The sequence below is a fragment of the Felis catus genome, chromosome F1 (assembly GCF_018350175.1).
Source record: "Felis catus isolate Fca126 chromosome F1, F.catus_Fca126_mat1.0, whole genome shotgun sequence".
Lineage (NCBI taxonomy): Eukaryota > Metazoa > Chordata > Mammalia > Carnivora > Felidae > Felis > Felis catus.
In genome coordinates, this window is record NC_058384.1 from 40,672,588 (window position 1) to 40,695,937 (window position 23,350).

General features: G+C 59.9%; 1 protein-coding gene across 8 annotated transcripts; it reads left to right on the top strand.

Moving 5' to 3' along the window:
* The first annotated feature begins 718 nt into the window (after positions 1 to 718).
* LOC101101103 (receptor-type tyrosine-protein phosphatase V-like) lies at positions 719 to 21,343 on the top strand. Of its 8 annotated transcripts, none has more exons than XM_019821973.3 (36): positions 725 to 1,030; positions 1,433 to 1,523; positions 2,539 to 2,693; positions 3,165 to 3,229; positions 3,571 to 3,619; positions 3,798 to 4,070; positions 4,264 to 4,533; positions 4,729 to 4,992; positions 5,852 to 6,106; positions 6,208 to 6,453; positions 6,621 to 6,896; positions 7,897 to 8,169; positions 10,023 to 10,286; positions 10,485 to 10,751; positions 11,070 to 11,351; positions 11,669 to 11,809; positions 12,088 to 12,298; positions 12,767 to 12,834; positions 13,792 to 13,918; positions 14,039 to 14,086; positions 14,714 to 14,807; positions 14,988 to 15,078; positions 15,186 to 15,262; positions 16,260 to 16,394; positions 17,394 to 17,516; positions 18,082 to 18,242; positions 18,332 to 18,467; positions 18,843 to 18,910; positions 19,073 to 19,160; positions 19,277 to 19,355; positions 19,445 to 19,521; positions 19,660 to 19,788; positions 20,007 to 20,117; positions 20,224 to 20,384; positions 20,750 to 20,885; positions 21,109 to 21,343. In XM_019821973.3, the coding sequence occupies exons 4-36, from the start codon at positions 3,173 to 3,175 to the stop codon at positions 21,166 to 21,168; spliced, it is 5,097 nt and encodes a 1,698-aa protein (XP_019677532.3). In that variant the 5' UTR covers positions 725 to 1,030; positions 1,433 to 1,523; positions 2,539 to 2,693; positions 3,165 to 3,172; the 3' UTR covers positions 21,169 to 21,343. The 8 variants fall into 8 exon arrangements, 7 of the variants coding, with proteins under 7 accessions (XP_044904543.1, XP_044904544.1, XP_019677533.3 ...); XM_019821972.3 differs by having other exon boundaries at positions 727 to 1,030; positions 16,260 to 16,349; positions 19,004 to 19,160; XM_006942864.5 differs by having other exon boundaries at positions 730 to 1,030; positions 19,004 to 19,160.
* Positions 21,344 to 23,350: the final 2,007 nt, after the last annotated feature.

Consider the following 23,350-nt stretch of genomic DNA (forward strand, 5'->3'; position numbering starts at 1 on the left):
CTTGCCTCTGGCTGAGTGGGGGAGGCAGAGAGGCTGGGAACTGGGAGGCCTTATCCAGGAGAAGCCAGGGAGACACTGGAGGAGACCCTTGGTGGGTGGGACAGAGAATTGCCGTTAGGAAGTGTGGCCGTGTCTGGGCCAGCTGGTGTGAAATCTCAAGAAAGAAGGAGACTCATCGGGCGTGCCCTGGGGCCCTGCCTCTGTCCTGGCCATCCTGGAAGCCCATCCCCCGCCCGACCCAGTTTCCCTGACACCTTTTGGGTACCTGCCGGTGAAAGGGACTTTCCCATGCCCCCTGCCCCCGGGGCTGAAGGACCACCTCAGCACCTGGGGAGCCAGGGCCAGCCTGCCTGGAGATCCAGGAAAGAGCCCCATTCTTTTCCAGGTTGCTGGAAGTCGGGTCCCTGGTTTTAGGACAGAAGAGAGTCTCTCCCTTTCTCCCAAGCCTGGAGCTGGTGAAATGGACATCTATTTTACAACACGGGCCTTTCTTCCTAGGGCCCTCCCCTCCCCCTCCCCCTCTATGATGTCCCTGGATGCCCCCATGTACACATCCATCCAGATAAATATGTACACCCTCGCGGCCCATGCACGTGCGCGCGCACGCAGTGTGTCCATCCACACACGTGCCCAGGCTGCCGACACACACACACACACACACACACACACACACACACACATCTCACCAGTCTGCTGCCTCCAGCCCTTTGCTGCCTTCCCACAGCCTGGCCAGAGGGATCTAGGCCTACCCTCTCCCTGGTGACCTTCCCCGAGGTGTGGGAGGAAGAGTGGGAGACTTGGCTGTCCGGATCCACCCTGCCCCTCTCCTGCCTGGTGATTATCTTCCCCCGGGTGTGGGGGGTGCCCAAGGCCTGGCTTCAGGCCCTGGGAGAGGAGGGGGAGGGCCGGAAAGGAGCTGTGTGGGACAGCTGCAGGAAGAGACCAGGCTGGCTCACATTTGGGAATCAGGATGCCTGGACCTGTCCCTGCCCTCCTCTGCCTCCTGGCTGGCTTTCTCCAGAAGGAATCGGTAAGGTGCTCTCAGATCTCAGGAGGACCCCAAGAGTTCTCTAGGGAGAGGATGTGGGTTTGTCTGTGGGAGTGGTTGCTGGGCAGGAGACACAGCCCTTGTGGTACTTTTTTTGCTGAATGGAGAGGCTTGGGCTGGGGAGGCTGCATCTTGTCTGTTAGAACCTTTCTACCCCCCTGGAGCTCCCTCTTCTGTCAGCACGGCTGGCGGTGGGGGGCGAGGGGGTTGTGGCTGGCAGGCGTGCCTTCTACGGCCAGGGACCTTCTCCAGAACTGTCCGTAGGACTAGCTATGGAGTCTGTGCTGTCCCCAACAGGCCCCTATTGTGGCGACTCTCAAGCAGGGTCTCAACGTCCCCCCCCCCATTACCTACAACCACGTCTTGACACATCGCTTCTCTTAGATTCTGAATTAGGATGTTTCCACCTCACTTCTCCCCTTTGCTGCTGCTGATTGAGACTCTGCGAGAAAGAGCAAAGAAAGAGGTGCCCCAGGTGAGGTGGATGGGGGAAGGGACAAGGGTTGGTCCTTTCTTGGGGCCTTCTCCTTTAACGTCAGTTTCCCCAGTTGCTCTCTGCACCCCCCTGCCCCCCCCGTTGAAAGAGCACATGCATGAATGTACACACGCGTGCGCGTGCACACACACACACACACACACACACACACACACGGCCTGGAAAATCTGATGAGTCTGCAGTGCTCAGTTTCCAGGCCCCTATCCAGAGGCTGGGTGGGTGGCTCTGAGGTTTGGGGCTGGGTGGAGTGGGGGAAGGGCAGGCAGCCCCTAGCTCTGAACTGAACCAGTGGGAGGCTGAGTGGGTTTCTCTGCAGGCCTGCCACCCCCCCACCCCCTCCCCGGCTGGGGCTGGCCCCTGAGAGCCTGGCTCCCAAGAAGCAGCCTTGCCCTTCACTTTTCATACCTGCCTGTTTTCTGCGTATTCCCCCTCCCCACTTCCTGAGTTAGCGGCTGACTCCTGGTCTCCTTTCCCGGGGGCGGGGAGGGGGGGGGTGCCCAGAGCCATTTCTTCCCCTTCTGTTCTGCCTCCCCCTCCCCTCACCACCATCAGCTGTCTTGAGGTGGGGACACATGGGTGAGCAGTTCCAGGTGAGTAGCTGGCCTTAGGCTGGAACGAAGCAGGCCTGCTTCTAGGCCAAGTGCCAGGGAAGGTCCCCTTGCCTGCAGCCTGCTGGGGGCTGGGGGGCGGGCAGAGGCTGGGGTGGGCACCACTGATCTATGTGGACAAGGGACTTAAGTAAGCAAATGTCCTAGGGACTTAAGTAGCTCCTCAGAGAGCTCTGAGCTGAGAGGACCCTAATCCGGGGGGGGGGGTGGGAGCAGGACTGGCCTTCTCGGACCGGGCTCTTCCCCCTCTCTGGAGACCAGCTTCCTCATCTGGGCAGTGAGGGTGTGGGAACAGATGGGTCCCAGGGGCCAGGTGGGCTCTTCTAGATCTATAATCGCTGTGACTCAGGGCCTTTAGGATGTGCTCCTGTGCCTCTGTCCACCAGGGCATGGTGCCACGTGGGTGCACAGAAGGGGACACACACCCACAGCTGCGGTCCATCCGTTCCACAGCAACATACATCCACGCGATGTAACCGGGACCCTCCTTTCCCTCCGCTGACTGGACAAACACTCTATCCATCTGCCACGTGTTGATAGGGTCGGCAGAACCACACTCCTCTCTGGGGTCGGGGAGTGGGGAGCCAGCTGCCTTTGCTATGTGTGCCCACTCGAGAGGCCATCCCTTGCCTTGGTCTTTCCCGAGACCCCCCTGGAAGGTCAACTGCTGGAGGAGGGGTGGAGGCGGGGGAGGCAGAGGGAGAGGCGGGCTTGTCTGCAGCCCACGGGGTGCAATGCCCTTCTACCTTCTGGGCCCCGGGGTCTCTCTCCCCTCGTTGAATCTTGCCAAGGCTGGGTGGGCAGAGGGGTTAGGGTCCGGGCTGAGAGGCCCCTCCTTGGTCTTTGGCTGCCTGCCACCTGCCATCTCGCTGAAACTCGGCCTTCCCACCCTCGCCCGCCTGCCCGTCCGCGTCCGCCCATCAGCCAGCCAGCCAGCCAGCCAGCCAGTGGGGCAAGGGGAGGGTTGGGGGGACTGGCTCCACCCCTGCTGCCTCTTAACTTTCCTTTACAGACATCGGGATGAGGCCCTCAATCCTGTTTGCTGTCTTCCTCTGGCTCCGGGGTTTCTTGGTCCAGGTGAGGTGGGCACAGGGGGCAGGCAGGCAGCTGGGGAGCTGTTCTCCAGGGCCCGTCCGGGCTCCCACCTCTCTGTGGGGCCCCACAGCTGGTCTGCATTAGGCAGAGCAGAGGCTGTTCCTTCCCAGCCGCTGGCTCAGAGGACAGAAAGAACAGACCGCTTCTGCCTGCGCGGGGCTGCCTCCTGAACTTGGGGTGTGCCTGTGGGTGATGCCCTTTTGTCCCTGTCTGGGGGACTGCCAGACAAGAGGACAGCCTTCTCTCTGATCTCGGCCCTGTCCCCTGCTGGCTTCCACGGACCCCAGAGCCCTCTGCCCATCTCCCCCCCCCCCTTCCTATAGGGACATGAGTGTCACACTCTGGCAAGGAGCCCAGACGGAGAGAGTGGAGGTAGGTGTCTTCAGTGGGGGGAAGGAGGTCTGGGAGGTAGGAGGGAGCGGGGGTGCAGGGTTGGTTTCTCCATGCCAGGCCTTGCCTCTGCTCTGGCCCTTTTTTTTTTCTTTGCCTTTCCTCCTTCTTTAGGGGAGAAAGGGTATCGGGAGACTCTGAATGCGCCCCTTTTCCCCAGGACCACCTCTGAACGTGAACGTCAGCAGCCAGGGGCGGCCTACTAGCCTCTTCCTGAGCTGGGGAGCCCCAGGGCCAGACAAGTTCAGCCATGCCCTCCGCCTCACCCACCTGAGTCCCCTGGGCTCTCCAGAAGGGCCGCAGCTCCAGGCCCACACCAACGCATCCAGCTTTGAGTTCCGGGACCTGGTGCCAGGAAGTCGCTACCTGCTGGAAGTGACTGCCCTGGGACCCTGTGGGCAGAATACCACCATCATCCTCACTGCCCGCACTGGTGCGTGGGGGCGAGTAGTGTGCAGGCATTGCAAGGGGTCCGAGCAGGAGGCATCTGTCCTGCAGGGTTGGCACAGGGCAGGGTAGCCTAGGAGGGCCATGCCTGGTACCGTGACCCATTTGGAAGCATTTGAGGCACAGGGATGATGCCCCTTTGGCCCTGAACTTGGCACTTCTCTCTACCCCTGATGCAGCCCCATCACCTGTCTGCAACCTGCAACTCCGTAGTCCTGGGAGCCCGTCCAGCCTCGAGGCCTCGTGGGGCGCTGCCCCCGGGGGGCAGGATGGCTACCGACTTCTCCTCTACCACCTAGAATCCCAGACACTGGCGCGTAACATCTCCCTGCCGCCGGGCAGCCTGGCCTGCAATTTTAGCAACCTCCTACCAGGTAGCGAGTATGTTCTGGAGGTTACCACCTGGGCTGGCAACCTCCAGGCGAACACCAGCGCCCACCAGTGGACAGGTAAGGCAGGCACCTGGCAAAGGCCCAGACCAGGCGGTTGGTCTGGGACGTGGCGGGGGCAGCCCAGAGCCTCCTAGGGAACCCTGCCCCAACATAGCTGGGCTTCTAGTCTTCCTGGCTGCCAGGGCTGGTGCCAGGATCCCACGCCAGGGCTCTTTCTCAAGCCTGACTTTGCTCTCTCCGTCCCCCTTCCAGCCCCCGTGTCTCCCCACCAGCTGGTGCTGCACGCTCTGGGCACCCGTGCCCTGCGAGCCTCCTGGAACAGCTCTGAGGGGGCAGCCTGGTTCCACCTCATGCTCACAAACCTCTTGGGCGGCACCAGCCTGACTGCGGTAGTCAGACGGGGAGCCTCCAATCACACCTTCCTTCACCTCTCTCCGGGCACCCGCTACGAGCTGACGCTCAGTGCTGTGGCCGGGCCCCAACAGGCAGCGGGGCCCAATGTCACCGAGTGGACCTGTGAGTGCTTGGGGTGGGGGTGGGGGGCCAGGGGGTTACAGCGGAGGCTCCTCAGCTCTTCTCTGGCTGAGTGGGTGGGATATACACGGCGGAGGCCGGGGTTCCTTTGGAATCCTGTGGGGAAGGGATGAGGCACGGAGGGAGCGCGCCACCTGTTGGCTGGTGGCAGGTGCCCACCTGAAGAGGTGATGGCGGTGTAGTGGTCACCCCTCGAAGCCTTCGTGTGCCAGCCACAGATGATCTCATTTAGTCCTCAGACCGGCCCCACGCAGTCATGTCATCCCCAGTGTATGGTAGAGGGAGCCGAGGTGCAGAGACAGGAGGGACCCAAGGTCAAGCAGCTTGTGAGTGACCAGGCCAACCTGAGCCCGGGCTGGGTGCCTGCAGAGCCCATGTTGACGTGGCCATGTTTTTGCTCAGAGAAGCACTGTCGTGCATGGGCTACGGGTGGAGGAGCCGGACTGCCTGGGTTCTGAATTTCATCTCTGCCTCTCACTGGCTGTGGGTCTCTGGACAAGTTACTTACCTTCTCGGTGTCTCAATTTCTGTTTCTTTAAACGTGGCTGGTGACAGTAGCACCCCCTTCGCAGCGTTGTGGGGAGTAGACGTGAGATACTGCGCGTAGGGTACTTCGTGCCCTGCTGGCGTCTATGCGCTTGGTACTTGATGCGTTATTATTTCTGTTATTGTTGTCCGTGGCCCGATCCCAGAATTCACCCAGAACGTGGCAAACGGTGGCTGCTGGCCTCTGGATGAGACGTGGTCTAGTGTTGGAGGAAGAAGCTGGCGTGAGGAGGGTAGGACCTTTCTTATCCACCGTTTAGGTCTTTCTGCATATGTTTTCTCCTTTTACCCATAGATCCTTCTGCACCCTTGGACCTGGTGGTCATTCCCCTGCCCTCGGAGCTCTGGGCAAGCTGGAAGGCAGGGTCTGGTGCCCGGGATGGCTACCTGCTCAGGCTAAGTGGGCAGGTGGAGAAGACCATCACACTGGGTCCCGGAGCCCTCAACGCCACATTCCCAGGGCCCCTGCCCGCTGGACCCTACACTCTGGAGCTGAGGGTCCTGGCCGGGCCCTATGATGCCTGGGCCCGGGCCAGTGCCTGGCTGAATGGTGAGTCTGGGCTGATGGGGAACAGGATGAGGCCCTGCCCAGGGGCACCTGCCTGGAGTGGTAGCTGGGTTCTCACTCTCCAGAATTTGCATCCTCTACAGATTCTGCTGCCCAGCCCAGACAAAGCAACGGGACCACGCTGCAGCTGGATGGGTTGGGGGCCACCAGGGAGCCCAGGAGGCAGGCACTGCTCTACACTGAGGGAACCCCAAGCCTCCTCGGAAACATCTCCGTGCCACCTGCTTCCACGCAGGTCGCTTTGCGTGAGCTGGGGCCTGGGGCCAACTACCAGGTGGACATTGTCTCATCTCTGGGAAACACTACCCAGAGCCCCACAGGCCATACAAGTGAGTGTCAGCCACTGTCCTGCACTGACCCTGCGGAGTGGGGGCGGGGGAGGCCTTGCCCTGGGGAGGGAAATCTGGGTAGAGGGGAGGCTCAGAAGAGCTGGGAAAGGGCTTCACGGGGCCACAGACGCAGCGTGGCCCCCTTACCAAACTGTCCCTCTCTTCAGAGCTCCTGGCACCACAGTCACTGGATGTCACCGGCAGGGGCAGCCCCTCTGACCTGACCGTTGGTTGGGCCCCAGCACCAGGGTGGCAAGAAGGCTACAGGGTCACCTGGCATCCGGAGGGCAGCCAGAGGTCACCAGACAGTCTTATTGACTTGGGACCAGACAATTCCAGCCTGACTCTGAGGGGTCTAGTGCCCGGCTCCTGCTACACTGTGTCAGTGTGGACCTGGGCAGGGAACCTCAGCTCCCCCATCCAAAGGACCCGTGCCTGCACCCGTGAGTTCCCTGGCTTCAGCCTCTGGGAGGCCAGCCCAGGACAGTGGGGGTGGGGGCCCAGCTTCCCTTCCTGTCCGCTCTTCCGCGTGCCTCCTCTTGACTTAGACGGTCCCGTGTCCATCCAAGGTGGGCCTTTCAGGAATCTATTGGCAAGCATTTTCCACCTCCTACCATTTGGGCGGCCATCCGCCCATCTATCCATCCATTCAACACACATTTAATGAATGCTTCCCATTTTTTAGGTACGGGGCTAGGTGCTGAGGCTAAACGTTATGAACAAGACAGTCTAGGAATATTGACAAGTAAACGGAGGCTATATAAATATATGTATAAATACATGTATGTGCACACACACACACATATAATGTGTATTATTTTACAGATCATATAAAAAACATAAATGTATGATGGGAATATGTACAACGTATTTCAAATCACATGCAACTGTGTTCTTATAGGTTAAAATTGATGACTAATGGGAAGTTTATGTGGTTCAGTCTAATCTTGTAGGACTTACAGAAGGGAAGCCTGCTTAGGGAATCAGGGAAGGCTTCCTGAAGGAGGAGGAGGAGGAGAGTGAACTGAGAAGCTTGTAGTCTGAGTTGGACAGAGAGGGGCTTTATGGAGAGGCTAAGCATGCACCAAGGCCCTCAGGAGAGAGAGGAAGAGGGAGGAGGAGAGGGGAGAGGGAGAGACAGAGACAGAGACAGAGACAGAGAGAGAGAATGAGCTTGCAGGCACTGAAGGTCAGCAGATGAGCTGGAGACCAGGACCCAAAGGGTTAAACATTTAGGTGGGTCCTGGGCCTTGTGGGGACCCTGTGAGCCAGACATCACACTGTCAAGGAGCTGACTGTGTGGGGAGGGAGCTGGATTTGTAGGCTGGCAGTGTTTGGGGCTCTCTTGGTGCCCAGGAGAAGAGCACAGGGGAAGGGGAGGCAGGGAAGACAACGGCAGGGGGTTTGCGTCATTGCAAATCTATTTCCTCCTTGACCTTGCAGTCCCTGCTCCTCCTGCCAACTTGAGCCTGGGCCTTGCCACCCAGCCTCCTGCCCTGACCGCCTCCTGGAGTCCCCCGCCTGGGGGCAGGGATGGCTTCCAGCTGCGGCTTTACCGCCTGAGGCCCCTGACTCTGGAAAGCAAGGAGGCTCTGACTCCTGAGACTCAGCACTTCTCCTGGACCCCGCTGCCCCCAGGCACCGCGTTCCTGGTTCAGCTGGCCACCTCGAGGGGCCCAGATGAGAGCAGCAGCACCAATGCCACCGGCTGGATGCGTGAGTGCCCCCTGCACACCCCTTCCTTCCTGGCCACCCTTGCTGGTTGGATTCCCCAGCGGGGCGAGGGGGGCTGCGTGCTCCCCTTGACCTCTTCATCATCTGTGCGCAGGCAGCTGGGTTGAGACTGTGGTTGATCCCTGATCTCTAGGGATCATCCCTGATCCCTGATCTCTAGGACATCCCTAACTGGGAATCCCCAGGGATCCTGGAAGGTGGGCAGAACCCAGGGGCTTGCTCTTGTACAGTGGCTGGGCCGTGCCACTCTCCAGGCTCTCATATGGCCAGGGCGGGAGTGGGGAGCAGTGGGGACGGGACCCAGGACCCAGCCTCGAGCTCCCCCTGGGCTGGGAGTGTTTGATAGCGACAGCAGTGACTCGTATTCACTGGGCCCTTTGCTAAGTGTTCTCCCCATGTTCTCTCATTTCCTCCTCATGACAACCAGCCTAGGAGGAGGCTACTGTGGCTCTGCCCATTTCACAGATCAGGAAACTGAGGCGCAGATAAGCAAAGTGACTTGTCCTGGGTTCCTCGGCCCTAAGTGGGGAGTCGGGATTCCATTTCTGACACTGTGGCCCAGAGTCTGTGCTCCTGGCCGCACGCTAACCTCCAGAGAGGAGCGGGGGAGGGTGCCGGCGCTGGACAGGGTCATGCAGTTACTGAAGCATGCGACACACTGAGCAGCACACAACGGAGCTCTCTCCTTCTCCCGTGGAGCCTCCACAGCCACAGACCTGGGTTTGGAAGCTCCCTCTCACACCGGCCTCATTCCTTCTGCCTTCTCTGAGTGCTGCATTCTTGCTAGAGCCAAAGTATAGCTGCTGTCACCCCTTCCCCCACCCTCAGAATCATCCTTCTCCAGGGTGGTGACTCCCCCACCCCCTGCTCTGTCCTCCTGATTCCTTCCGGGGCCACGTGACCTCAGACAGGTCTGAGAGGAAGCTGGAAAGAGCACCGGCCTAGGAGGCAGGAGACCTGGGTTTTAGCTATGGCCCAGTCCCTAGAGCAAACGTTGTCCCTCTCTGAGCCTCAGTTTCCCCATTCACAGAGGAGGTGTTGGCTGGGCGACTGGGCCAGGCTTATGTGGCTCCAGGGCCTGGGCTCCAGCTGAGGGTGAAGGGGCGCAGCTTGGGCCCCCAGACTTTGCCTGTCCTTGAGAACCTGCCCAGTCACTCAGGGGGTCTTGCCAAGCTGTTTGGGTACAGGGGCTGGTGCTGCCCCGTCCAGCCCTGCCTCCCTCCCAGAGGCCTGGCTGCTTTGGGAGGGGGAGGGGTTAATGTGTTCATGCAGTATTACTGTTTGAGCCAGCCCTGCTGTCGGCCTGAGCTGGTTCTTCCCCGCCTGGGAAGGATGGAGGGACACAGGAGGGAGGAGGGAGCCGGAGATGTGCTTTGCATTCTTTTCTTCTGTATTCGTTTGTCCGGGCTGCCATAGCACAGCACCACAGGCTGGGGGCTGAAACAGCAGAAATTTATTGTCTCACAGTTCCAGAGGCTGGAGATCCGAGCTCAATGAGTTGGCAAGATTGGTTTCTTCGGAAAGCCTTGAGGACGGCAGTTTCTGTCCCAGGCCCCTGTCCTTGGTTTGCAGACGGCCCCCTTCTCCCTGTGTCTTCACACAGTCTTCCCTCCGTGCGTGTCTGTGTCCAGATTGCCTCTTCTTATGAGGACCCCGGTCGTAGTGGATTAGGGTTCCATCCTCATGACGTCACTTACTTACCCCTTTGAAGATCTTATGCCCCCAAACAGTCGTATTCTGGGGGTTAGGACCTCAACATGAATTTCGGGGGGACATAGTTTGGCCCACAGCACCTCTCTTCTTCTCCACCTTCCCATATCTTGCTCTCCCCACAGCCCCCCTCGCCCCTCCTCTGGTGAACGTGACCACTGAAGGTCCCACCCAGCTCCGGGCATCCTGGGTGCATGCTCCCGGGGCGCGAGATGGCTATCAGGTGACTCTGTACCAGGCGGGTGCCCAGGCAAGCGCCAGCACCGTGGGAGCCGAGGTGGACAGCACAAGCTTCTCAGCTCTGACCCCAGGCACTCAGTACGAGGTGGAGATCATGTCGCAGGCTGGGCCTCTCGGCACCGCAGCGGCCAATGTCTCTGGTTGGACCTGTGAGTCACGGCTGGGAAAGGCAATGAGGGGAGGAGAGGTGGGCAGGGCTGCCTCTGAGACCCCTGGATTCTTTTCTTAGCCGCCACTCTAGTCCCATCTCCCAAATTCCGCGCCCGAGGGCCCTGCCTGGAGCCAGCGAGCTTGTGGCCTCACGCACCCCACGCAGCTTGGTTCACCGGCTCTCTTTCCCTCCACAGCCCCGCTCGTGCCCAATGAGCTGTTGGTGTCGATGCAGGTGGGCAGTGCCGTAATCAACCTGGCCTGGGCCGGTGGCCCCCTGGGGCAGGGGGTGTGCCATGCCCAACTCTCAGAGGCCGGCCACCTCTCCTGGGAGCAGCCCCTGGCGCTCGGCCAAGCCCTCCTCGTTCTAAGGGACCTCACACCTGGGCGCCATCTGTCCCTGTCAGTGCTGTGCCAGGCGGGGCCACTCCAGGCGTCCACTCACCCCGTCGTGCTGCCTGTTGGTATGTTGGCGTGTGTCGGGGGAGGAGGAGCGGGAGGGTCTAGTCCGGGCTGCGACGCTGCCCATTCTATTCGGAGCCACCTGCTCCCCTCCGGTGGGGGCTTACCCACCCCTTCCCCGGGGATATGCTCCCTGTGCTTCTCCAGATGGGCAGTGATGCCCAAAGGAGAAGTTGTTTCTCGGTGTGGCCAGGACCTCTTCCTGTGAACGTAAATGCCCAGTCCCTTTGTACCTGCTGATTCTGACAGCTGCTGCCCCAGGTGCCAGCCTCTTGGGGTGCACCGACCCCCACACAGCGCAGAACCTTTGCTTCCCGCAGAGCCTGGCCCCGTGGAGGATGTGCAGTGCCAGCCCGAGGCCACTCGCCTGGCCCTGCACTGGATGATGCCCTCGGGGGATGTGGACACCTGTCTGGTGGTGGCAGAACATCTGGCTGCGGGAGGGCACGCTCACATCATCTTCCAGGCTAACACCTCCGGGGATGCCCTCCTGTTGCCCGGCCTGCTGCCCGCTGCTTCCTATCGCATCAGTCTCACCGTGCTGGGCCGGAACGGTCTGTGGAGTCGTGTGGTCACCCTGCTGTGCGTCACTTCTGCAGAGGGTAAGCCCTTTCCACGGTCTCCGGAGCCCCCTCCGCTCCCTTAGCCTTCCTCCAACATCACCGCTGGAGTTCTCACTGCCGGGGACTCTCCCTGTCCGCCAACTCCCAAGCCTTCCTCTGGCCCTGATCCAGATACCATAGTATGGAGCCTCACCGCCGGCACCCCGGCCCAGGGGTCTCCCGGTTCTTATTTAGTTGCACCCATCAGGCACTGGTTGCCAGGCACCGGAAGAGGTGCTGGGGATGTGACAGCATGGCCCCTGCCCTTGGCCACTGGCACCTAGTTAGGACCTCACTCTTCTCCTCTCCATCCCCAGGCTGGCGCCCCCCGGACTTAGCTGCAGCCCCCCAGCTGGAGCCTGAGGCGGGGATGGGAGTGATGATCACACGGGGTATGTTTGGCCAGGACGATGGGCAGATCCAGTGGTATGGCATCATTGCCACCACCAACATGTCACGTGAGTCCTGGGCCAGGAGGGGATGGGAGACCCTGGCTATTGCCTGGCATGGGATGGGGGGGGAGGGTCCAGATACGGACCGCTGAGGTGAAATGCCTGTGGCTGGCATGAGCGCTGGAGTAGGAAGAGAGACCCAGAACATTCTTAAAGATAGGGCTGATGTTGTGCTATGCATGGTGGGAACATGCTAGAGAAACAGGGTAGCCGCTTTGTGGGCAGGGAGAGAGGCTTCAGTCTCACTGCTGCCCTTGCGCCGCCCCTTTCTTGTTCCTCTGTAGTGGTGCGGCCTCCCCAGGAAGCCATCAACCACACGTGGTATGACCACTACTATGGAGGACAGGACTCCTACCTGGCCATCCTGCTCCCCAACCCCTTCTACCCAGGGCCCTGGGCTGTGCCGAGATCCTGGATGGTGCCTATGGGTACAGAGGACTGTGGCCAGACCCAGGAGATCTGTAACGGGCAACTCAAGCCAGGTTCCCAGTATCGGTGAGGGCTAAGACTGAGGGGGCGGGGGCTTTTAACTTTCACTGATGGGTTGTTTGCACATTCCCTCTGCAAAAGATCTGGACTGACTTACGAAGAGAAAGCATTTGTTGGTCCATAAGGGTCCACAGAGTTATTTCGACCGGGCTCCCTGGTAGGCAAGGCAAAAAGGAAAACACCCATCTGTTACATGGTTCTTTTTTTCAGGAAAAAAAGGGGGGGGGGTGGATTCTGTTTCAGCTTTCCAAGGATGTTTAGGTACCTATGTTAGGGCTTCTTGCTGTGGGAAGGGAAGATGGAAAAGAAGTCAGGGGTAGCTTGTTCAGGTAGCGTGACACATAACCTCTTAACAGGTGTGGAGAGAGGCTCTCACTCTCTGAGTGTCTATTGTTAATGACTCAGTGTCTTGGGAGGAGCTTTGCCCTCTTTGTTTGCCCCTCCAGAACAGAAGGTCCTGTTTCTCTGCCCCAGGTTCAGTGTCGTGGCCTTTACCAGATACAGCTCTCCTGAGACCATTATCTCCTTCTCAGCCTTCTCAGGTAGGGTGGACACCTGGCTAGGGTTCCAGCTGGGCCCCGGGGCAGGGGAAGAGTGCTGGGACCCCCTGTTCTGGGCTCGTCCCCAACCAGCAACAGGTAGGATTGAGCTTGGATTCCAGGGAGGGCACGTCCTGCCCAGCAGAGCTGGGAGACCCAGAGCCAGTGCTGAAGGTACTGCTAGCACCTGACTTGGCCTGGGTGGGCTGAGTGGGGGGGGGGGGGGAGGGGGCTAGGCATTAATGAAAGGGGTTGTCACTGCCCGCGATCACACTACCTTCCTGCACTGCCCCACTCTGTGCTGTCGCTCCCAGGCCACTGAGATTCTAGAACAGCACTGTCCAATAGAAACATAAGGCAAGTCACAAGGGTGAACCACATATGTATGTTAATATTCCCTAGTAGCTGTGTTAAACAGGTAAAAATAAAACAGGTGAAATTAGTTTTAGGAACATTTTATTTAAACTAAGCTATCAATATTATCATATCAACATGTGATGAATTTAAAAAATTCTTAATGAGGTATTTTACATTCTTTTCTTTATTACTGAGTCTTCGAAATTCTATGTGTATTTCATGCTCATAGCAAAGCTTAATTTGGAGTAGCCATATTTCAAGCACTCCATGCCCCCTTGTGGCTAGTGGCTACCATATTGGACAGTGTAGTTCTAGAAGGTCCAGGAAGCCAGGTCCCTACCCTCTTCTTTTCTTTGAGGGTGTCAGGGAGGGGAGTAGAGCCTTTGGGGCAAGCTCAGAAGCCAGGGGCAGGGAGAGCTTGCTGGGCACTTTCAGTCCCCATGCAGGATGGTCCTCCTGGCAGCCATTTCTGGCCTCGGGTGGTATTTTGGGACTTCTGAGGGGGGTTGTCACTGTGCGCTCCTCCCAGAGGCTCTTAAGTCCGGTCACCGCAGAACAGTGGGACAAGGCTACTCTGCTCTACTCTCCCTTTGCACTTCATAGAGCCCAGGGCCAGTGTCTCCAGGGTAGCCACGTCCCTCCCAGCGGCAGTGGGCATCATGATGGGCTGTGTCCTCACAATCTGTGCCCTGCTGGGCCTGCTGTACTGGAGGAGGGTGAAGGGACAGAGGTGAGTGAGAGCGAAGGTGGGGGCCAGCACGGCTGGGGGAGGAATGGCTTCTTCCCCAAGAAGCTCCCCGTGCCCCTGCCCCATTGGGCTCCCTCCCACACGCCTCTTCATCCTTTGCAGGGCAGAGAAGAGTCGGTTTTCCCAAGAACTGACAGCTTACAACCTGCGGTGAGGGCACTTTCCCATGTCTCCTCGTGGTGTGCTGGGCAGTGTGGCCACGTCTGGCACGGGTCATGGTGGCATCGCCCAGTCTCCCCAGCAGCCTGCGCCTCCGGGACTCCCTTGTCCGTCACCTCACAGCTCTGTCACACTCCAACCCTAGAGCTCATCTGGCTCCTCTCTGCCCGTTCAGCCTCCTCCCCCTCCTCCCAATTCACCTACTCCAGTCCGCGGCTTACCCCTGACAACTGGGCGATAGCAGGCCGAATCTCTTTCTTTCCCCGGTGATGTTAGATCTGTAATTCTCTCCTCTGGTCCCTCCTGTGCTCCCCTACACCGACTTCACGTCGAACCCACATCGGTGAGCATCGACCATGCACAGAAGCCCTCCTCAGAACCGGTGATGGTGGCAGGGGCTGAAAGCCTCGTGTGTGCCTTCACATGTAGATCCTGTCTGCTCTGCCCTCCTCCGTCTGTCCCCTTGTCTGTCTTTCTGCACTGGGGGCTGGCGGCCCAGGCTGTGCATCCGCGTGTGCGGAAAAATGCGTGCCAGCTCCATTCCAGGGGGTGTTCCAACTATCCACTGAGCTCAGGGCAGGACCCTGCCGTGGGCCCACTCCCTCCCTCTCCCACCAGGCGGACCCATCGACCAATCCCTATCCAAAGCTTCCGGCAGAGTTTTGAGGCCAAGAGTGCGCACGCTCACCAGGCTTTCTTTCAGGAGTTCGAGGTAAGGCCTCTGATGCCCTCGGGCTCGGAGCAAAGAGGACCTGGGCCATCTAGGTTGGGCTGGGCCTGCCCTGAAGTCTGGGGGGAGCTCCCGGCCGTGCACACCCCACCCCTGTCCCTCCCCTGGTGTGGGGAGAGATGGGTCCACTTCAGAAAGCAGCGCCTGGCCCGATCTCTGCAGGAGCTGAAGGAGGTGGGCAAGGAGCAGCCCAGGCTGGAGGCGGAGCACCCCGCCAATGCCACCAAGAACCGTTACCCGCACGTGCTACCCTGTGAGTGCCGGGGAGCAGATGGCCAGGGCTGGGCCTGGACGGGGGTGGGGGGCGGTGGGGGGTGCCCCTATGCCTGGGCACTGCACACACAGTTTTTCCCTCTGCAGATGATCACTCCCGGGTCAGGCTGACCCAGCTGGAGGGAGAGCCCCACTCCGACTACATCAATGCCAACTTCATCCCGGTAAGGGCCACCTTCAGAGCTGGCTGTGGGTGTGTCCATTCGGGAGACTGGCTGCTTTGCAGGACATGCTGTCCTACCCTGGCTGTAGCAGTCGTCCATGAAGATCACCAGCTTGTGTTCCTTTAGGTCGACCTGGCACGTATTTATTGAGGGCCTACTGTGTGCCAGGCACTGTGCTGGGCCTGTCGGAGTCAGAGCTGGCTACCTGTATTCTTGCCTTCAAAGCAGCACACTGTGTGTGTGTGTGTGTATGTGTGTGTGTGTGTGTGAGAGAGAGACAGGCACACATGCGCTGCCTGTGTGTGTCACATCTACCACTCAGTGTGACGAGTGCTGTATTAAGGGGACAAGCGTGGTATTCAGAGAACATGGAAGAAGGAGAAATTGAGTCCACTCGAGGAGTCAAGAAAGGCTTCCTGGAGGAGGGGACGTGTAATCTCTTGAAGGATGAGTAGAATTTTGATAAAAGACGAAAGAGGGGAAAGGTTGGAAAGAACAGCCAAAGAACAGCTGGGTGCACACGCACAGACAGCGTGGGGCCGGGGTGCCGGGTTGGGGGAGGTGAGACAGCACAGTTAGATTGGGCCCGGATGAAGGAGGGGCTTGATTGTTAAGCTAAGGGCTTTGGATTTTACTTGCTGGGCCATGGGAGCTGCGGAAGATTTTTGAGCATGGGAGAAACGTGGAGTTTGGTTTCAGAAGGGGGTTGGTGAACAGGTTGGACTGGGGAGACTATTTCTGTCACATTAGTACCTTCTTACTCTCATGTGGGCTTTTCTTGCCCCTTCAAGGTGACGCTGGGGTGCTGGTGGTGTCTCTGAAGCCACCCCTCCTGGTTTGGATTCTTGGTGCACACATGTGGTCATGTGCACACGTGTAGGCACACTCTCCTCCCTCCTGAAAATCGCACACGGGACATTTACTGCTGTGTGCCCGGTGGGGCCTGGGGGACTGAAGTGTCACCAATTAACGTGCTCCTGTCTTCTGCACTCCCCAGGGCTACAGCCACCCGCAGGAATTTATTGCCACCCAGGGCCCTCTCAAGAAAACTCTGGAGGACTTCTGGCGGCTTGTGTGGGAGCAGCAGGTCCGCATCATTGTCATGCTGACCGTGGGCATGGAGAATGGGAGGGTGAGCATGCCTTGCAGTTTCCTAGAGTGGCCACGGGGTGGCGCATGTTCTCCTTACAGGAGTTCTCCCCTTACCATCTTAGGTCTGGGAAGGTGGGTGAGGCCTGAGAGGCCAATCAGTCCTGGAGGTTGGTAGGGGTCCCCAAGGCCACCCAGAATGGGAGGCAGTTAGAGGGACCAGATACTCAAGCTCCCTGGTTGACTCCGTTTCCTCTGACCGCTGCTGTTTCTTTCTTTCCCTTTTTTTTTTTTTAAGTTCTTATTTATTTATTTTGAGAGAATGAAAGCACAAGTTGGGGAGGGGCAGACAGAGAGAGGGAGAGAGAATTCCAAGCAGGCTCAGCACTGTGAGCGCGGAGCCCAATGTGGGGCTTGAACCCATGAACTGTGAGATCATGACCTGAGCCAAAATCAAGAGTCTGATGCTTAACTGACTGAGCCACCCAAGCGCCCCTCACCTCTGCTGTATCTCACTATTTCCACTTGCTCTTGTTCTAGGCAGAGGGGGGCAGAGGCGTTGGGGGGGAAAGAATGGGGTACGGACTGTCTCGGGATGGGCATTCTGCATCCTTTCTTTCAACAAGCCTGGTGGATGTCTCTTCTGTGCCCTGCTCAATGCAGAGCCCTGGGACAGAGAGAGCACCTGCTGGGTTTGTCCTCCAGCTGAAGCAGTGAGGCAAGGCCAGGCAGCCCTAAATAAAGGCATCCAATTTTGTAAAGGAGCCCAACAGCTGCCTTGAAGTCTTAAGGGTCATATGAGAGGTGTGGGGGTGATGGTGCTGGAGGCCAGCCAGAACAGAGAAGCTTCTGGATGAGGTAGCCGGGGACTCGGGTTTGTACAGAGAGCATAATTTCACCAGGGTGGCAGAGACCAGAAAGATGAGTGTGTGTGTGTGTGGGGGGGGGGGGGGGGGTGGTTGGTCCGGATAAACCAGGGGTGGCAGTAATGAGGCTGGGCCCACAGCCACCCCACACCCTTGCTCTGACCCTCTGGCCCTAGGTGCTGTGTGAGCATTACTGGCCAGCAGACCCTACCCCTGTCACCCATGGTCACATCACCGTCCACCTGCTGGCTGAGGAGCCCGAGGAAGAGTGGACCAAGCGAGAATTGCAGCTGCAGCATGTGTGTGCCCCAGGGGACACGGCAGGGTGGGGCGGGCATTCGAGCTGAGACTCTGAGAAGGTTGCCTCACCTCCTGCGTCCCCTGGCCTCCTTCCTTCTGAGAATTGCAAGCACTCAGCCCCTGCCTGTCCAGGGAAGTTGGTTAGGGAGGGGGTAGGGAGGCACAGGGAAGGTTCAAGTGTTATCCGAAGCGACGCAGTGCGTCAAAGGTAGAACAGGGTGAAGCGACGGTTTCTGCCCTGCCCTCCCCTGCCCTGCACTCAGCTCGGGGCTCCCTGCTTCACCCCTCACCCCTTGTGCCCGTCAGCCTTGCCAGGCTGTGACCTCCTGGGGCAGGAGAGCCAGGCACTGGCCTCACCCCTCTGCCTGGGCATCCCCTATAGGCCGACGCGACTCGGGAGGCTGGAGAACGAATCGGTCAAGGGAAGCATGCGATCTGAGGGGCAGGCTTAGCTGTCACCCCGCTGAGGGTGGAGGTATCAGTCGCCCTGCCCTCAGGGATCTGGTGAAGAAAGCCGAAGGGCTGAGGCCAGGGACCCCCGCCCCCGTCCCTTCCCGTTCCCAGATTACCCAGCAGCAGCAGCGGAGGGTGAAGCAGCTGCAATTCACCACCTGGCCTGACCACAGCGTCCCTGAGGCCCCCGACTCCCTGCTCTCCTTCGTGGAACTGGTACGGGAGCAGGCCCGGGCCACCCAGGGCACCGGCCCCATCCTGGTGCACTGCAGGTGAGGGCAGGTGGGCGGGCCTGAGGGGAGGCAGGGGAGGCGGGGCTCTGGGACCTCGGGCAGGGCTCAGCCCAGGGCTGTCCCCACAGTGCGGGCGTGGGCCGCACGGGCACCTTCGTGGCCCTGTCAAGGCTGCTGCAGCAGCTGGAGGAGGAGCAGGCGGTAGACGTGTTCAACGCTGTGTATGCGCTGCGGCTGTACCGGCCCCTCATGATCCAGACCCCGGTGAGGGCTCGGCAGGCTGGGCGGGGCAGCCAGGGTCCTGAAGGAGTGGGCGGGAGGTGGGTTGTGGGGGGCGGGGGGAGGCCACATCGAGTCTGGAGGGGCCGAGGAAAGGAACTCGAGGGGGCACACTGAGGACCTGAGGGGCGGGGCTCTACCGTGTCGCCATCCTATCTGGGCTTCTGTTTCCCTTTCTGTCAAAGGGGGAGGTGGGGCAGGCCTCTGGCGGCTTTGACGCTGTGCGACAGCGACAGCGTGGGCAAGGTCCCAAATGGCCCACCCCCCTCACCCCAGCCCTGTCTTGCCGGTTGGGCCCTTGGAAAATCCCCCTGCTGGGCCATACTGCCTTAGCAGACTGACTCCTCCTCCTCCTGCCAGACCCAATACATCTTCCTGCACAATTGCCTCCTGAACAAGATTCTGGGAGCGCCCTCTGACACCCCTGAGTGAGTTGCAGCTCCCCTGGGGCCCTTGTGGGGTGGGGGCACGGGTTCCCTGTGCCCTCCCACCAACAGGCCCCTGATCCTATCCATGGGCAGAGCTGAGAAGACCAGACGCGGGAGCTGGGGGACCCCGAGTGCCTCCTCCCCTCTCCGCCCCTCCCCCAGGTCCCAGCCCATCTCGGTGATGAACTTCGCAGAGGCCTGCGCCAAGAGGGCGGCCAATGCCAACGCCGGCTTCTTGAAAGAGTACAAGGTGTGTTTCAGACCAGGGGGTGGGTGACAGCTGAGGGGGCTGTCCTTGCCCAGACAGCACTTTCTGTGGGTTCCGTCCCGCGGAGCGCCCTGAGCGCATCTCCTCCGCCCCCGCAGCTCCTGCTCCAGGCCATCGAGGACGAGGCTGACTCTTCCGCGCCCCCTCCTGGCCATGAGCAGGACAGCACGGCCGCCTGTGAGTGCCCGCGGACTGTGGGTGGGCGGGCGGCCCCGGGGCCAGGGAAGAGGGCCTCAGGCAGCCTCACCCTCACCATCTTCCCTCAGATGATTCTTCTCAAGTGCGGTTTTCTCCGGTGGAGGAAAGTCCCCCTAACGAGATGCTCGAAGCCTGGCTCTTCCCTGTGAGATGATGCCCTATTACTTGCCCTCTCTGATCATTTGTGCTTATTAAGCTGGAGCTGGGGTCTCTGGGGGCCCTAGAGCTGTGGTGAGCAGGGGGCACCCTCAGTCCCTGGGAGCCAATGAGTTGTGCTCTGCAGGGTGGGCCTTCTGGCCATGACCACGTTGTGCTGACTGGCCCTGCAGGACCCGAGGAGTTCTGGGAGCTGGTGTGGGAGCATAGGGCCCATGTGCTGGTCTCCCTGTGCCCACCTGACACCTGGGAGAAGGTGAGGGGGGGCAGAAAGACCCCTAACCCTAACCCTAACCTAAGGGTTAGGAGACACAAGGAAGGCCTTCGGCATCAGATGGCAGTCAGGGTGGAAGCCTCGGGAGCTGGGACAGGGGTGGGGGGTGGAGGTCGTGGTGTGGCGGGCCTGTGGGCAGGGTGTGTGGGCAGAGAGCTCAGGAAGCCTCCTGAGCAGCCCTGACTTGGTCCCGGCGACAGGCGTTCTGGCCGACGGAGAAGCAGCCTGTTGTCACAGACATGGTGACAGTGCACTGGGTGGCTGAGAGCAGCACAGCGGGCTGGCCCTGTACCCTCCTGAGGGTCACACATGTAGGTGCTGGGGCCGCAGGGTGTGGGGTGGTGGGCTCTGTGGAGGAGTCTTGTGCTGTTTTCCTCTGCTCCTCCCTGGCACCAGTGCCACTGCCTTTGTCCCCAGGGGGAGAGCAGGAAGGAGAGGCAGGTGCAGAGGCTGCTGTTTCCGTGCTGGGAGCCAGGGCGTGAGCTCCCTGCCACCACCCTGTTACCCTTCTTGGCCGCCGTGGGCCGGTGCTGCTCTCGGGACACGATGAAGCCAGGCACACTGCTGAGCCACTCCAGGTGCTGCGGGACAAAAGCCTGGGGGGTGTGGGTGCCGGGATCCCCTCACTGCCTCTCCAGCAGGGCCTCACATCTGTCCCACTGAGCCCTGCTTGGGTCACGGGTCAAAAGGACGCGGTCTACACAGTCTCCCAGTGCTCCTGTCTCCTTACTCTGCCTGGATATCTTCTGGGAATATGACATCTTTTAGGAATATACCCCCTCCCTGCTTGGGCCCAAGCTGGCTGGCTCACCAGGCACCCGGTGTCCCCTTCCCAGTCCCCAGGCCCGCGTTGGGTTTCCCCATATGCCTGGATACCCCAGCTTTCTCTGCACCGCCCCGTCCCCCTGCTTCCATGCCCTATCTAACTCAAGGTCAATTGCAGCAAGGGTGTGGCTCAGCTGGGCACCTTCCTGGCCATGGACCAGCTGCTGCAGCAGGTGGGGGCTGAGTGCACTGTGGACATCTTTAACGTGGCCTTGCAGCAGTCGCAGGCCTGTGGCCTCATGACGCCAACGCTGGTGAGAGGCCACCAGGGCTTACTTGTGGGAGGGAGTAAGGAAGGGGGGTAGGGAAGGTTCTAGGAGCCATCTCTAGGCAGCACTGTCTGGGGAGTCACCAGGTGGTGCTGGGGACCACGATGCTCCCAGATGGAACCCTAAGGGTTAGGAGACACAAGGGAGGCCTTCGGCATCAGATTTGGGCAGTCAGGGTGACGCTCCTTACCCCGACGTCTGCCACCAGGAACAATACATATACCTCTACGACTGTCTGAACAGAGTGCTCACGGACGGGCTGCCTTGAGTCAGCACTGGTGGCTGTGCTGTGCGGGAGCAGAAGAGGTCTGTGCCCCGTTGGTCAGTGCCAATCAGCCTCAGCAAGCCCGCTGGGGCCTGGTTTCACTGGGAGGGCCTCCTGCACGCTGGGCCCTGTGCCGTGAAGGGGGAGAGGTGAGCAATAAAGAATGTGCTCAACCTGAGACTGTGTTCCATCTGTCCACCCTCCAAGGAGGAAAGAAATGGCCTCAAAGACTTGCACGACACGGGGCCCAGTGCAAGGGCCGGGTGGGCAACCACGAGCAGGGGGTCTGGCTGAAGTGGCCGCCGCACAGCCTGCATGCCGTGGCTTTTCCCGGGGAGCAGCCCCGATGCCCCACCCTCCAGTTTTCCAGTTGCCTCCGACTTCAGTCTCTCCACTCGGTCCCTAGTGTCCTGGCGTGCCCCAGATCCAGAGCCCCGGGTACTCAAGGTTCTCCTGCCCCACCTACCACCCCCGTGTGCAGCAAGGACCAATCCTTGCCTTCTGTTCCCTTCTCCCAGCCTTCGCTTGCCTTCTCCCGCCATCCCCAGCTGTCTCCACCTGCCGGGGCCCCCAGGGTCCTCCTCAGCCACTGTGTGCTGCCCCGTCAGGGTGCAGGCGTTGTAGCCACACTGACGTGGAGGGCAGGGGCCGGGGGCTTTGCTGCTTCCACGGGAGGCTGTGCCTCAAGCCAGAGTTGCTGAGTTTTCTCTGCTTTGCTCCCAGCTTCCTCCCCTCCGCCACAGGAGGGAGGTAGGAGAGAAGGCAGTGAGGGACTTTTGGAGGAGAGAAAAACCGGGAGGGGGAACAGAAAATAGGGTGGGGTTGAGGCCCCCCCAGAGGTATCCCACACTCTTTAGGACTCAACTGCACACCGTGCGACATGATATGGTCTCATAAGCTCCTGTCTGACTCCCTGATTAGACTGCACAGTATTGGATGGCAACGTGCCTGATGCTGGACACCAACTGTCCCTGGTGGGGGGCCCTGGGGTGGCGGAGGGGACACAGAGAAAGCCTGGACAAATCAGAGCAGGAGGCCCTGAAATGCAGTTAGGTCCCCAAATGAAAGGGGAGCCACAGCTCCCACTGGCCAACCTGAGTTCCTACAAGAGTACCAGGGGTCAGAGGTCAGAGAGGGCGTTTCTCAGGCCTGGCTGGAAGAAGGGCGACAGAGGTAGGGCTTTCTGCTCCATCAGGACCCTTCCCAAGATGAGGTTAGACCCTGGTGCTCCCCGCCCCCTCCCGGGGGAATGGATATGGTGTTCTCTTCTAAATTATGTTTATCAAGAGTCAGAGGTTGGCCCCATAATGACCCTCAAACTGGAAGACTGGAGACTAGCTCTGAGCCCCCCAAGCCTACCATGAGGGGCTGTTGCTGAGGTCCAAACAGGGCACAGCCATGGCTTTTCCAGTCTGGGCCCCTCACACTGGAGCAGCGGGAGCTGCAAAGAGGCAGGCGAGTGGAGCCAAGCTGTGGGTGAATGAGGCCGGAAACGCAGGCAGACCTGGGAAGGCAGGGGCGGCTCCGATTTGTGGGTCTTTCTGGTAGTGGGAGCCCCTCAGTCCCTGGGAGGTTAGCAGCAGAAGAGAATGGGAGGGGGGGTGGGGGGGTGGGGAGAGGGTGATGTGAGGTATGGGGTGGAAGGAATATTGGCTGCCTCTGAGGTCTCCAGACTTCGGGTACACACTCTGGATGGACTTCGGGTACATCTTCTGGATGGGAAGAGGGCCCAAAGGGGAGACAGAGCCTAGTTCTAGCTCTGCCCTGGGGCTTGGCTCAGCGTGGGAGAGACCACAGAAAGCAAAAGGCTACATGAAGGAAGAACAGCCAGCCCCAGGCGGTCTAAGAAGAGAAGAGGGACTTGAACCCACCTTTAGCCACCATCCACTCTGCCCCTCAAAGCCCTGGGCCGCTGACCAGGAAGGACCCTGGGATTCCCGCCTCGGGGTGGTGGTGGAGCTGCAGCTGCAGCTGCAGCGCTGGCCTCCAGGTGGCGCCAATCCGCTGACTTTCAGGAAGCCTCCGGCAACCAGCCGGGCTCAGTCTCCAGTCCATCTACCTAGCTCCGTCCTGGGACAGGATCAAGGCGATCCCAGGGCCTTAGACGTGACTGGGGCTGCCTGCATGCAACGTACACTCGGTGGGTGGAAATCCGCACCCCTTTCTTTGGTGGCCGGGCATGGCT